Source organism: Pristiophorus japonicus, chromosome 22, assembly GCF_044704955.1.
Source record: "Pristiophorus japonicus isolate sPriJap1 chromosome 22, sPriJap1.hap1, whole genome shotgun sequence".
Lineage (NCBI taxonomy): Eukaryota > Metazoa > Chordata > Chondrichthyes > Pristiophoridae > Pristiophorus > Pristiophorus japonicus.
In genome coordinates, this window is record NC_091998.1 from 67,662,069 (window position 1) to 67,675,359 (window position 13,291).

A 13,291-nucleotide genomic window follows, 5' to 3' on the forward strand; every position below is an offset into this window, starting at 1 on the left:
CACACTGCTGGATTCATTTCAATCCATGAGAAAGAATTCAATCATTCTTTCTGATAGATGAGTCTTTCAGGAAAATAATCTAGTGGTTAATTCCACCTAGAAGTGTGCAATTTGCAATGCCGTCACCATAACTGTAACGTCACTGCCTGTCAAGCAATGATCCTTCCCACAATAAAAATGTAAGAATTTATATATGGGGAATAACATCAGCAGTACATAGGCTCGCTGTAAAATGTAACATCCCCACTGACTCTTGGGAATCCCCGGCCCAACACCGCTCAAAGTGGAGGAGAAGCATCCGGGAGGGCGTCGAACATCTCGAGTCTCTTTGTCGGGAGCACGCGGAAGCCAAGTACAAACAGCGGAAGGAGCGCACGACAAACCAAGCCCCCCACCCACCCATCCCGACAACCACCCTCTGCCCCACCTGTGACAGAGTCTGTAGGTCCCACATTGGTCTCATCGGTCACCTGAGAACTCATGTTAGTGTGGCAGCAAGTCATCCTCGACTCCGAGGGACTGCCGAAGATGAAGAAGATAGGGTTGCAGGCAGTCTAACTATCTATAGATTGGAGCAGAAGGTTGCACCAGCACAGAATGCAAAAGTATCTTTACAGCACTGGAGAATTCCAGTTCTTGTATGGACGTAACATCCATCAGAAGGCGTAAACTGGGATGTAGACCTGTAGGTGAAGAGACGCAACCTTTGGAGACACTTGCTGTGAGGTGGGTGGCTATTATTCCGAAGCTAACTCAGAGTTTCTGTGGATAGCAGCATCTCTACTTCCCCCCACTGAAAGCCATCTGTAGAGGTTTCTGTTGCATTATCTTTCGGACTCTTCAACACCGATCCAAGCTAAACAAGCTGGGGTAGGCGAGGAGCTGTGCATTTCAATTTAAGTGTCCGCTTCAGCCGGCTACTTCTGGGGCGAGGCAGTGCTCCAGCTACAGCACGGATTCCTTCCTGAAAGAAGTTCCAGGGATTCTAGCAACGGCCTGAAGCTGGGTTACTCACTGATGCAACTCTTCATTGGATTTAATGGCAAATTATGCAAATTTGAAAGAAAGAAAGGCTTGCATTTATATAGCGCCTTTTATGACCACCGGACGTCCCAAAGCACTTTACAGCCAATGAAGAGTGTAGCCACTGTTGTAATGTGGGAAACGCAGCAGCCAATTTGTGCACAGCAAGCTCCCACAAACAGCAACGTGATAATGACCAGATAATCTGTTTTTGTTATGTTGGTTGAAAGATATATATTGGCCCCAGGACACCGGGGATAACTCCCCTGCTCTTCTTCAAAATAGTGCCGTGGAACCTTTTACGCCCACCTGAGAGAGCAGACGGGGCCTCGGTTTAACGTCTCATCCGAAAGACGGCACCTCCGACAGTGCAGCACTCCCTCAGTACTGCACTGGGAGTGTCAGCCTAGGTTTATTTGCTCAGTTTCCTGGAGTGGGCTGATCCATGCATGTAGCAATCCAATTAGGGAATGTTAGCAAGCTATAAGGAGCGAAAGGAAAGCAGCAGTGTGAGACTAAATGAGCACGATTACAGCCAGACACCAGTGTTTTCTCCAGGGCAGTAATAGACTAAGGCAGCAAATGAATGCAGCAACGATTAGTAATGAAGAGCTCCCAGTGACTGTACCAATATTATTCTGTAACTTCTCGGAATTATGCAGCAATTCAATAAAATGTATATCAATTATAAATATCATTGTTATAAATGGGAAGTAAAACTGAACTTTACTGCAAATAGTAATTCTTTACTTTTATGGCTTATATTGGAATCTTGCCTCTCTGCACTTCGAGCACTGGTCCAATCCATCCAAATAAGATTCCATTCTAAATCACGGTACCTTAACTTCAGCTACACTTTGTTGTAGTTAGTTTTGGTTCTTAACGTTCAATCCACGCACAGAATTGAAATTGTGAGGGGTTCAGTAATAATATCATGGGGCAGGAGCGGGGGAGTGGGACTGGCCTCCTTCTGCGCTGTAACCGTTCTATGATTCTATCGGTGGGATTTCCGGCTTTGCTGATTTCGGGGCGGTAATGGCGGCGGGGCGGGAAAGTTAGCGCCCGGGAACAGTTTGCGGCTCAGTCAGTAACATTGGTCAGCTGGGCCCTGAGTCAGGGGGCGCAGCGCTAAGGGAGGCATTGTACCCCTCTCTCGGGGCGTTAGGGTGGGAAACTCCCGAGCTAAAGAGCCGGGCCGGGAGCGCTCCCAAAACATGGCCCACACCACCACAACACAAATCACACAAAAAATAAAATCAGAAAACACGGGCACTTACTTTTACAGCTCATTACCTTCCTCTCCGTGGCCGGGATGGTTGGACCGCCCTGATTTCCCAGGCGGTCAGTGCAGTTCGGGCAAGATTCAAAACTCGCGGCAGCATCACAACTCACGCATCGCACACCCGGCGCAGCTCTTCCTGGCGATCCTGCTCCGCGCCGCCGCTAAACCCAACCCGAGGATCGCGGCGGGCGCTGGAGATCTCACCGTCGCCTTTCATACTGCTCCACGGCAAAACCCTGCGCGCCAAGCACCGGGAACGTGAACTTAATCTATTAATATTGCACGTGAGTCTTTTAGCATCAAAGTGTTAATTATTCTTGTTGTTTTCCCCCTCAGGAAGATTTACTTAAAGAGAGACTACAAACTCTGGCCACGGAGGTTGCTCCACTATATAAGCAGCTTGCACCTCAAGCCTTCAAAAATCAGGTAAGTCAAAGTTGGTGTCACAGGTCTAGAACCGTTACTAAAGCTGGAAAATGTGTTCATTTCTGAGCGGTCACCCAGCACTGCTAGAAAAACGTTCACAGAAATACATATATAACATATCACACAGTTCCCTCTGATGTTCCCCGAGGATCTATCCTTGTCCTCTCCTCATTTCTCATCCACATTCTGCCCCTCGGCAACATTATCCCAAAACACGGGGTCAGTTTCCACATGTACGCTGACGACACCCAGCTCTACCTCACCCCCACTTCTCCCAACCCCTCAACGGTCTCGAAATTGTCAGACTGGTCGTCCGACATCCCATTCTGGCTGAGCAGAAATTTTCTCCAATTGAATATTGGGAAAACCGAAGCCATTGTTTTCAGTCCCAGCCACAAACTCCGTTCCCCAGCTATTGACTCCATCCCTCTCCCCAACTTAACCAGACTGTTCGCAACCTTGCTGTCATATTTGACCCTGAAATGAGCTTTCGACAACATAACCGCAGCATAACTAAGACCGCCTATTTTTCCACCTCCGTAACATCGCCCATCTCCACCCCTGCCTCACCTCTACTGCTGAAACCCTCATCTGTGCCTTTGTTACCTCTGGATTTGACTACTCCAACGCATTTCTGGCTGGCCTCCCACATTCTACCCGACGTAAACTAGAGATCATCCAAAACTCTGCTGCCCCGTGTCCTAACTCGCACCAAGTCCCGCTCACCCATCACCCCCTGTACTCGCTGACCTATATTGGCTCCCAGTTAAGCAATGCCTCGATTTCAAAATTCTCATCCTGATTTTCAAATCTCTCCAAGACTCTATCTCTAATCTCCTCCAGCCTCACAACCCTCCAAAATGTCTAAGCTCCTACAATTCTGGCCTCTTCAGCATCCCTGATTTGAATCGCTCCATCATCGGTGGCCGTGGCTTCTGTTGCCTGGGCCCCAAGCTCTGGAATTCCCTCCCTAAACCTCTCCACCTTTAACCAAGCCCTAATATCTCATATGTGCCTCCGTGTCAAATGTTGTTTAATAATGCTCCTTGGGACGTTTTGCTATGTTAAAGGTGCTATATACATACAAGTTGTTGTTGTATGCAAAGCCTAGGGATTTAATTTCATCAGGCAATACATTGTTCAACACATTTCATGCAATTGTTTAGTGCTGTATTTTATGATAGTTGTTGGCCTATTTTGCAAATCATAAACCATTGTGTTGCAGAAGAAATGGCATTCACTGGTATTAATGTGCTGCTTGTTAGAATGGTAGAATCACACAAGTTAGCTCCCACCAATAACAAGCCATGACAAAGGAGGGATATCAGAAAACAAGTCACACAATTACACTTTCAAGGAACTCACTGCAATTGCATACAGGGCAGTGTAGACAGAAACCTGAAGGCACAGTGCCTGACCAGTTTCTCACGTGAAGAATGGTACCTGGGATCTTTTACATCCACCTGAGAGAGCAGACGGGGCCTTGGTTTAACGTCTCATCCAAACGATGGCACCTCCGACAGTGAGGTGCTCCCTCAGCCCTGCACTGGGAGTGTCAGCCGAGATTTTTGTGCTCAAGTCCCTGGAGTGGGATTTGAACCCACGACCTTCTGACTTAGAGGTGAGGGTGCTACCCACTGAGCCACGGCTGACACTTTGGGTGGAAAGAACTAGGCAGGGTGCTGCATGTGCAGGTTAGGGGCACTTAGTCACCAGGAGACCATGGAGATCAAAAGGTGACAAAATAATTCCATGAAGCTTTCTCCATTCTTTCCGTGATCCCATCTTATAACTGATACTGCTTGCAGTGATAATAGGGAAAGAAAGAAATCTTGGACGCTATGCAAAATGGCTGGTCCATTTATTACAGTGCCCGCCCGATATTCACTTCCATAAACCTATGGAGCCTCTGAGGCTCAGGTGCTACAGGCTCTCAGATAGTGCTTTGGTCAGATCAAATATCGTAGCATCTTCAGGAAGCCTGGCCACCTCTTCCTGAAGTGGCACAAGGGTCTCAGTACTTTCAGCACCTGAAAAGAAAGGTCTTTGAATTATACAGTTCTGGTCGCCATATTATAAAAGGATATCGAGGCACTGGAGAGCGTGCAGAGAAGATTTACAAGGGTGATACCAGAAATGCGAGGGTATACATATCAGGAAAGGATGAACAGGCTGGGTCTCTTTTCCCTTGAAAACAGAAGGCTGAGGGGTGACCTCATAGAGGTCTTTAAAATGATGAAAGGTTTTGATAGAGTGGATACATAGAAACATAGAAACATAGAAAATAGGTGCAGGAGTAGGCCATTCGGCCCTTCTAACCTGCACCGCCATTCAATGAGTTCATGGCTGAACATGCAACTTCAGTACCCCCTTCCTGCTTTCTCGCCATACCCCTTGATCCCCCTAGTAGTAAGGACTTCATCTAACTCCTTTTTGAATATATTTAGTGAATTGGCCTCAACCACTTTCTGTGGTAGAGAATTCCACAGGTTCATCACTCTCTGGGTGAACAAGTTTCTCCTCATCTCGGTCCTAAATGGCTTACCCCTTATCCTTAGACTGTGACCCCTGGTTCTGGACTTCCCCAACATTGGGAACATTCTTCCTGCATCTAACCTGTCTAAACCCATCAGAATTTTAAACGTTTCTATGAGGTCCCCTCTCATTCTTCTGAACTCCAGTGAATACAAGCCCAGTTGATCCAGTCTTTCTTGATAGGTCAGTCCCGCCATCCCGGGAATCAGTCTGGTGAACCTTCGCTGCACTCCCTCAATAGCAAGAATGTCCTTCCTCAAGTTAGGAGACCAAAACTGTACACAATACTCCAGGTGTGGCCTCACCAAGGCCCTGTACAACTATAGCAACAACTCCCTGCCCCTGTACTCAAATCCCCTCGCTAAGAAGGCCAACATGCCATTTGCTTTCTTAACCGCCTGCTGTACCTGCATGCCAACCTTCAATGACTGATGTACCATGACACCCAGGTCTCACTGCACCTCCCCTTTTCCTAATCTGTCACCATTCAGATAATAGTCTGTCTCTCTGTTTTTACCACCAAAGTGGATAACCTCACATTTATCCACATTATACTTCATCTGCCATGCATTTGCCCACTCACCTAACCTATCCAAGTCACTCTGCAGCCTCATAGCATCCTCCTCGCAGCTCACACTGACACCCAACTTAGTGTCATACAGAGAGAATGTTTCCACTTGTGGGGAAGAGCATAACTAGAGGCCATCAATATAAGATAGTCACCCAGAAATCCAATCGGGAATTCAGGAGAAACTTCTTTACCCAGAGAGTGGTGAGAATGTGGAACTCGCTGCCACAGGGAGGGGTTGAGGTGAATAGTATCGATGCATTTAAGGGGAGGCTGGACAAACATATGGGGGAGAAGGGAATAGAGGGTTATGCTGATAGATTTAGATGGGGAAAGACGGAAGGAGGCTCGAGTGGAGCATAAACGCCGGCATGGACTGGTTGGGCCGAATGGCCTGTTTCTGGGCCGTATATCCCGTGTAATCCTGTGTATATCCTGCATTGAGGCCGTGTCCCTGGAGGTAAGTTCCTGGCATTGACCTCTTCAGTGGTCTTTTCCCACTGGCAGCAGAGGCATTGCCCGTTTGGATCAGCACCTCCAATGCTGCCTCATCAAATCTGGCTGCTCCCTCTGGACCAGTTTTCCAATCACTGCAATTTCCTTGATGTTTCCCTGTTTGTCTGCAGCCACAGTGTACTGCTTCTTTAAGAGGTGCTGGCTGCCTTTAAGTGACGTCAGTGAAATCCGATTTCCCACCATCTCAAACAGGCGCGCAGCCAATAAGCATTGTGGGTATCGCTGGCTGCCTGCCTGACTCATTAAGTGAGTTGCTGCCATGAGTCTTATATCGTCTCTGCACCCACATGAGCAGGTGGGCACAGCACCCCATTGAGCCCATTTTCGAGGCCAATGCTTCAATGTTTGAACATTGTTCAGCTTGTAACTTTACACCAACATGTTAGCTATTTGTTCTGTGAATATTCACCATGGTTTCACTTTGTGTCACGACTACAAACCTATTAAATATGGGCTAAGTGATAAATTTGGACAGCAAAATATCTGGCAATGCTGGCAGAGTGATAGGGACCAAAAGCCAACTTGACAAACATTTCAAATATCTCACTATAAATAAATGGTGGCAGTGGTCCATAAACTCCCGAAGATTACTGCCAAAGGCCCTGGCCGCTCAGATTGTATCTGAGGCAATTGGAATAAAGTTAAACAATGAATACTTCTTCAACATGCTCGCTAATCTTTACTCGAGCTCAGAAAATGAAAAGCCCCCAAAAATGCTTTCTTTACTTGTCCTTAAATAATTCTCAAGAATGATCATATCAGACACATCGACTGCACCACTGGTCCAGACAGTATTCCAGCCGGCCCACTACTTTGATTCAAATTTTGTTACAGCCAGTGAATAGAATAGAGCTGTCCCCCTGACTGAGATATCCTAGAAATGCTGAATGGGCCGTGATTTGGGGCCCCAATGGGGGCGTACGAGGTGAGCACGTGCGCGCGAACACCCGGAACTTGTGATCCAGCAAGAATTTTCTTGCCAGATCCAACGCATCCCCGGGAAAAGGGGCACCCGCGGGCGGAGAACTGGGCAATGTTCCCGCCTTCTGCCCAGCGAATGCCCATGAAATTCTTACACCTGGTGACAGTAAGAGTAAAGGGGCGAAATTGCCCCGCGCCCCGATTGGGTGCAGTAACCATCTGGGGGCGGGACTTTCTGCTCCCGCCGTGGAATTGCTATACCGTCCCTCAAAGGAAGCGGTTACCGGGGGCAGTTACCGGGGCGCTACTGGGTCGTGTGAAGGGGAGGGCCGCTGTGCGTCTGCAAGGCCTCTGATGGCCTCCACCGGGGCACCAGGGCAGCGTGGGACCGAGCCTGGGCGGAGTGCCAGGCCGGGCTGCACGATGACGGTCCAGACCACGCTAGGGCCGCCGTTGTAGAGCCCACCCGAGGCCCGGCCCGCTGGTGCCCTCTCCTTTAAGGAGCGCCCCCGAGAGCGGATTTCTGCCCGCACTCGCGACCCGCTCGGGCCAGCGCAGTAATTTCCCCGCGAGGCTGTGAGGTGTCGCCGCACACGCCGGTGATGTCATCGGCAGTTGCCTGGCAGTCCGGGGGGATAGGAGAGAAATGAGAGGAAGTTGTGGGTTCAAGGCTCGGGCAGGAGGGCTGGGGGGGGAGGGGTGGGTGATAGGGGGGGTTGGGGGTTGGAGGGTGGGAGGGTGGGGAGGCGATGGGGGGGTTGGGGGTTGGAGGATGGGGGGGTGTGGGGGTTGGAGGGTGGGGGGGTGTGGGGGTTGTGGGGGGGTGGGATTGGGAGAGTTGGGGGGTGGGGGATTTGGGGGGCGTGGGAGCAGGGGAGCACGGGGGTGGGGGGTGGGGGATTTGGGGGAGGGGCACGGGGGGGCACGGGGGGTAGGGAGGGGATCTGAGCAGCTGGCCAAATGATCTCAGTCTCAGAGACAAAGAAGTCCATGAGTTCCTGGCACTTGTTGTCGAAGGGGATGGTGAAGGCAATGCGGGAGAGGGGATTAAGACGACGGTTTGTCGCACAGAAGAGATGCCGGAGAGTTATCTTTACGGTCCAGAATTGTCCTGGAACAGTGAGCGGTTTTGGCGGAGAGCAGGACCCGATAGTGCTTCATGTGGTCCAGCTAGATCTGGCGATGAATGACTGATCCAGTTGTCTGCTATAAACATTTAAGTCTGCGTCTGTTGGACTTAAGGGAGCGAAGTTGAGGGCCGCACTGGGGGGAATGACCAGGGTGTGAGACAATAAAGATTTTACTGGAGGACTGGACACAAAGCTGGAGGTGAGGGGGTAATTTTAATGTCAAAGGCCGGACAGTTGGGAACATGAAAGTGTCGTTGTACGTGACTTGGGGGAGAAATGTTTCCAGTGGCAGACACAGAAGGAAGTGGTGCTCGGAGGGTGAAGGGAGAGAGAGTCAACATGGTGATCAGAGATGGCCATATCTGGGATAGACATGATAGGAGTAGAGACGTGATGTGAGGTGACAAGGTGGAGGGGGGAGGCGAGTTTATATGGAGGGAGAGGTTAAGGGAGGACAGGAGGGCTCCCTGAAGGAGGTTGCAATCTCCGAGGAGGCAAAGTCACTCCGTGCAGAGGCTGAGCGAGGAAAGCAGTTGAGATATCTCAGTGAGAAGCTTGGCATGGTCCTGCAATGAGTAGCAGAAAACAAGGATGTTAAAGGAGAGGCGAGAGGGACTGGAGCAAGGCGAGATGCTCAGAGGAGGAGGAATGGGACAGGCCGAGGCGTGAGTGGGTGATCAGGGCGGTTTGGGCGAGGCATGTGGTGCAAGGTTTTATTGAGGGCATCAAAGGTGAAGGTGAGGGTGTGTTTAAAATGCATTGTTAAGTTTCCATCAGTAATCATCTACAATAAGCTCACGGATGGCAAGGGCCTTGTTCGCAAGTGAACGGACATTCTGGAGGGAGATGTGGGCAGTGGGATGATAGCTGAGCCACAAATGTCTCAATCTTAGAGACAAATGAATCCACAAGCTCCTCGCACTTGTTGCTGAAGGGGAGGGTGACCTTGAATTGAATTACAATATGCAGACGACGCTTGCATTTGTGCAACACTCAGAGGTCAAACTCCAAAGCATCGTCGACACCTTCACTGAAGTGTACCAGAGTCTGGGCCTTACACTAAACATCCGTAAGACAGAGCTTCTCTACCACACCTGTGACAGAGACTGTAGGCCCCGCATTGGTCTCATCAGTCAGCTTAGAACTCAAGTTAGTGTGGAAGCAAGTCTTCCTTGACTCCAGGGAGAAGAGGGAAGAGTGACCCACTGGAGAGTCCACTTGATCAGAGCTGGGTGGGGCGAATGTGGCGGGATGGAGCTTCACAAGATTAGCTCCTAGTGGGCTAGGATGGGGCAGTTGGGGTTGCAACATGTAAGGGGCAGCGACGAGTGCTTCAATGGGCCCTATGGAGGATGCCAAGAGCAGGACAGAGGGAAGCTCTGGTCATATCCAAGTGGGAGTCAAGCCTGGGACAGCAGTAAGAGGAGGAAGGTCTAGGAATAGGGATGGAATTCGTTGGGAATTGGTGAGGAAGAGTACCCGAGTGGGGAGAATTGAACGGAGGCATGATGACAGAAGAGAGGGGCCAAGAAGGAGAGAAGGAAAAAGGGGAAATACGGGATATACGGCCCAGAAACAGGCCATTCGGCCCAACCAGTCCGTGCCGGTGTTTATGCCCCACTCGAGCCTCCTCCCTTCTTTCCTCATCTAAATCTATCAGCATAACCCTCTATTCCCTTCTCCCCCATATACTTGTCCAGTCTCCCCTTAAATACATCGATACTATTCACCTCAACCCCTCCCTGTGGCAGCGAGTTCCACATTCTCACCACTCTCTGGGTAAAGAAGTTTCTCCTGAATTCCCCATTGGGTTTCTTGGTGACTATCTTATATTGATGGCCTCTAGTTATGCTCTTCCCGACAAGTGGAAACATTCTCTATGTATCCACTCTATCAAAACCTTTTATCATTTTAAAGACCTCTGTTAGGTCACCCCTCAGCCTATTTTTTTCAAGTGTGATGTCCAGGTTCGGAGATGGGTGTGGTGGACGAGTGGGTTGAGAAGCTATCTGAAGGGTACAGTATCGGAGGAGGCAGTGCTGAAGGTACTTGCGGGGAAATGAAGAGCCAGGAGGGGGGGAGAAGCAATTGGGGGCTACAACGATGATGGCAGATTTGGAGGTCCAGAAGAGGTGGATATATGGACTTCGGCCCAGGAGAGTGCATTTCTCCCCAGGACAGACACAATGCCAAAATAAAAGTATAGTCCAGTGGAGTCGTGTATTCTCAATGGCGGAGAAGTCCAGGAATTGCAAAGCCAATTTGAGCAAAGATTCCAGGCTTGGAACAGGCAGGGTCAGGGGATGGGCGGTGGGCCATGGAGGGATTTGTAAACAAGGATGAGAATTTTGAAATCGAGGCGTTGTTTAACCGGGAGCCAATGTAGATCAGCAGCAATTGGTATGTGAAGGAGAAACATTCATGGCCAGGCTGATTCATGAATACACCTGGCATCATGGAACACTGCGGAAACAATTGCTTTTGAATACAATTGCATGGAAAACCCCCTGTGGCAAGGAGCTGGCAGAAAACTGAAGCGGGAGAGAGAGACAAATGATCACAGAGTTCGATATTCGTTCAGCATTATTGAGAATGACACTGATATCCAGTGGTGGTATGTAGATAACCTGAAGTAGTTGATGTTTGACTGAGCTGGTGTCTGTATGGTGTCCACATTGGCTGAATGGTAGCCTTCGTGACTCTGAGTCAGAAGGTTTGTGAGTTCAAGGCCCACACTGGGACTTGAGCATGCAATCTGACCTGACACTGATGTGCCATCATAAGCAGTCCCTTGAAATCGAGGAAGACTTGCTTCCACTCTAAAAGTGAGTTCTCAGGTGGCTGAACAGTCCAATATGGGAATTACAGTCTCTGTCACAGGTGGGACAGACAGTGGTTGAAGGAAAGGGAGGGTGGGACTAGTTTGCCACACGCTCCTTCCGCTGCCTGCTCTCAGGGACAAGACTCTGGGTGCTCAGTTGATGAGTATATGACCAAGAGAGTGTCATTATTTTATCTTTTGGATGAGACATTAAGATGAAGCCTTGTCTGACTGCTGATGTTACTGTGAAGCGTTGTTGGCATTATTCGAAGTTCCCAGGTGTCCTGGTCAATAGCTATCCCTCAACAACATCACAGATTAATCTCATTGCTGTTTGAGGGACCTTGCTGGGTGCAAATAGCTGTAGTGTTTACTGACATTACACCAGGTACACTTCAAAAGTACTTAATTGGCTGTGAAGTGCTTTGGAGTGTTGAGATTATGAAAGCCCCTGTTTATAATCAAATAGCTCAGAACTTCTTTTGTAGTAGATTAGTATGATTGCAAAGATAAAAAGATACCTTATTTTAGCTCTTTCGCCATAACACCAGCAAGTCCAGGAGCTGCTGTATCAGCTGTGTCTCAGTGGGCAGCACTCTCGCCTCTGAGTCAGAAAGTTGTGGGTTCAAGTCCCACTCCAGGGACTTGAGCACAAAAATCCAGGCTGACACTCCCAGTGCAGTGCTGAGGGAGTGCTGCACTGTCGGAGGTGCTGTCTTTCGGATGAGACGTTAAACTGAGTCGACTCTCTCAGGTGGATGTAAAAGATCCCATGGCACTATTCGGAAGAGCAGGGGAGTTATCCCCGGTGTTCTGGGCCAATATTTATCCCTCAATCAGCATAACAAAAAACAGATTATGAGGTCATTATCCCATTGCTGTGTGTGGGAGCTTGCTGTGTGCAAATTGGCTGCCGTGTTACCCACATTACAACAGTGACTACACTCCAAAAGTACTTCATTAGCTATAAAATGCTTTGGGACGTCAAGTGGTTATGAAAGGCACTATATAAATGCAAGTCTTTAGTTTCTACAAGACCTTTACTGTTCATTTAAGAATGCAATGACAACTGTCAGTGTTAAAGGTTCATATCTATGATTGGGCTATTAATTGATCCACTAATAGTTAGCAGGGAAGCACTGAGCTTATGAACCATGTATCCAAACTTGATTAAATGAAAAGGAAATATAAAACTGTTATGTCATTCTTTATCTCCAGATTACAAACGAGCAAGTAGCTCCCGACTGCAGGCTTGGGAAGCAAGAAGGGAAACCATTTTCAGGTGTGACTGCATGCATGGACTTCTGTGCCCACGCTCACAAAGACCAGCACAATATGTACAATGGTTGCACTGTGGTATGTATACTCAGCCGTTTATACCAGATCAATACTGATTCAGTTTGGTGCCTCCAACAGAGCCTTGTATCTCATATTTTCAAAACGATGTTCAAGTCACTGATGCGTTCGAAATCTTTTAGCTATTTTCCATTTTTTCTGCACTTTTAATTGCAGCAAATAAGCGTCATCGGGGGAACGGAGTGACACAGTGGGCTCAACACCAACCTTTCATTTCTTGCCCCAGGTTCAAATCCAACCTCTTTTTAAAAAATTCATTCCTGGGATGTAGGCATCGCTGGCATGGCCAGCATTTATTGCCCATCCCTAATTACATAGAAAATAGGTGCAGGAGTAGACCATTCGGCCCTTCACCGCCATTTAATAAGATCATGGCTGATCATTCACCTCAGTACCCCTTTCCTGCTTTCTCTCCATACCCCTTGAGCCGTAAGGGCCATATCTAACTCCTATTTGAATATATCCAATGAACTGGCATCAACAACTCTCTGTGGTAGAGAATTCCACAGGTTCACAACTCTCTGGTGCCCCATACAAATGGTCATGTGCGCATTCAGATTGAGAATTTGAGAAGGCCGTTTGCCTTTTTTTAATTCATTCTCAGGATGTACTTGCCCCTAATCGCCCTCAAGAAGGAAGTGGTGAGTCACCAGTTCAGAGTCAACCACATTGCTGTGGGTCTGGAGTCACATATAGGCCAGAGCAGGTAAGGG

General features: G+C 48.7%; 1 protein-coding gene across 2 annotated transcripts in view; it reads left to right on the forward strand.

The window, feature by feature from the left end:
- Nucleotides 1-13,291, forward strand: part of LOC139235130 (methylcytosine dioxygenase tet3-like) — a 430,715-nt gene that overhangs the window by 398,461 nt on the left and 18,963 nt on the right. For both annotated transcript variants that reach the window (XM_070866340.1, XM_070866341.1), the window contains 2 exons: nt 2,642-2,731; nt 12,441-12,578. In XM_070866340.1, the coding sequence (XP_070722441.1) occupies nt 2,642-2,731; nt 12,441-12,578 (228 nt within the window). The remainder of the gene's footprint in view (nt 1-2,641; nt 2,732-12,440; nt 12,579-13,291) is intronic.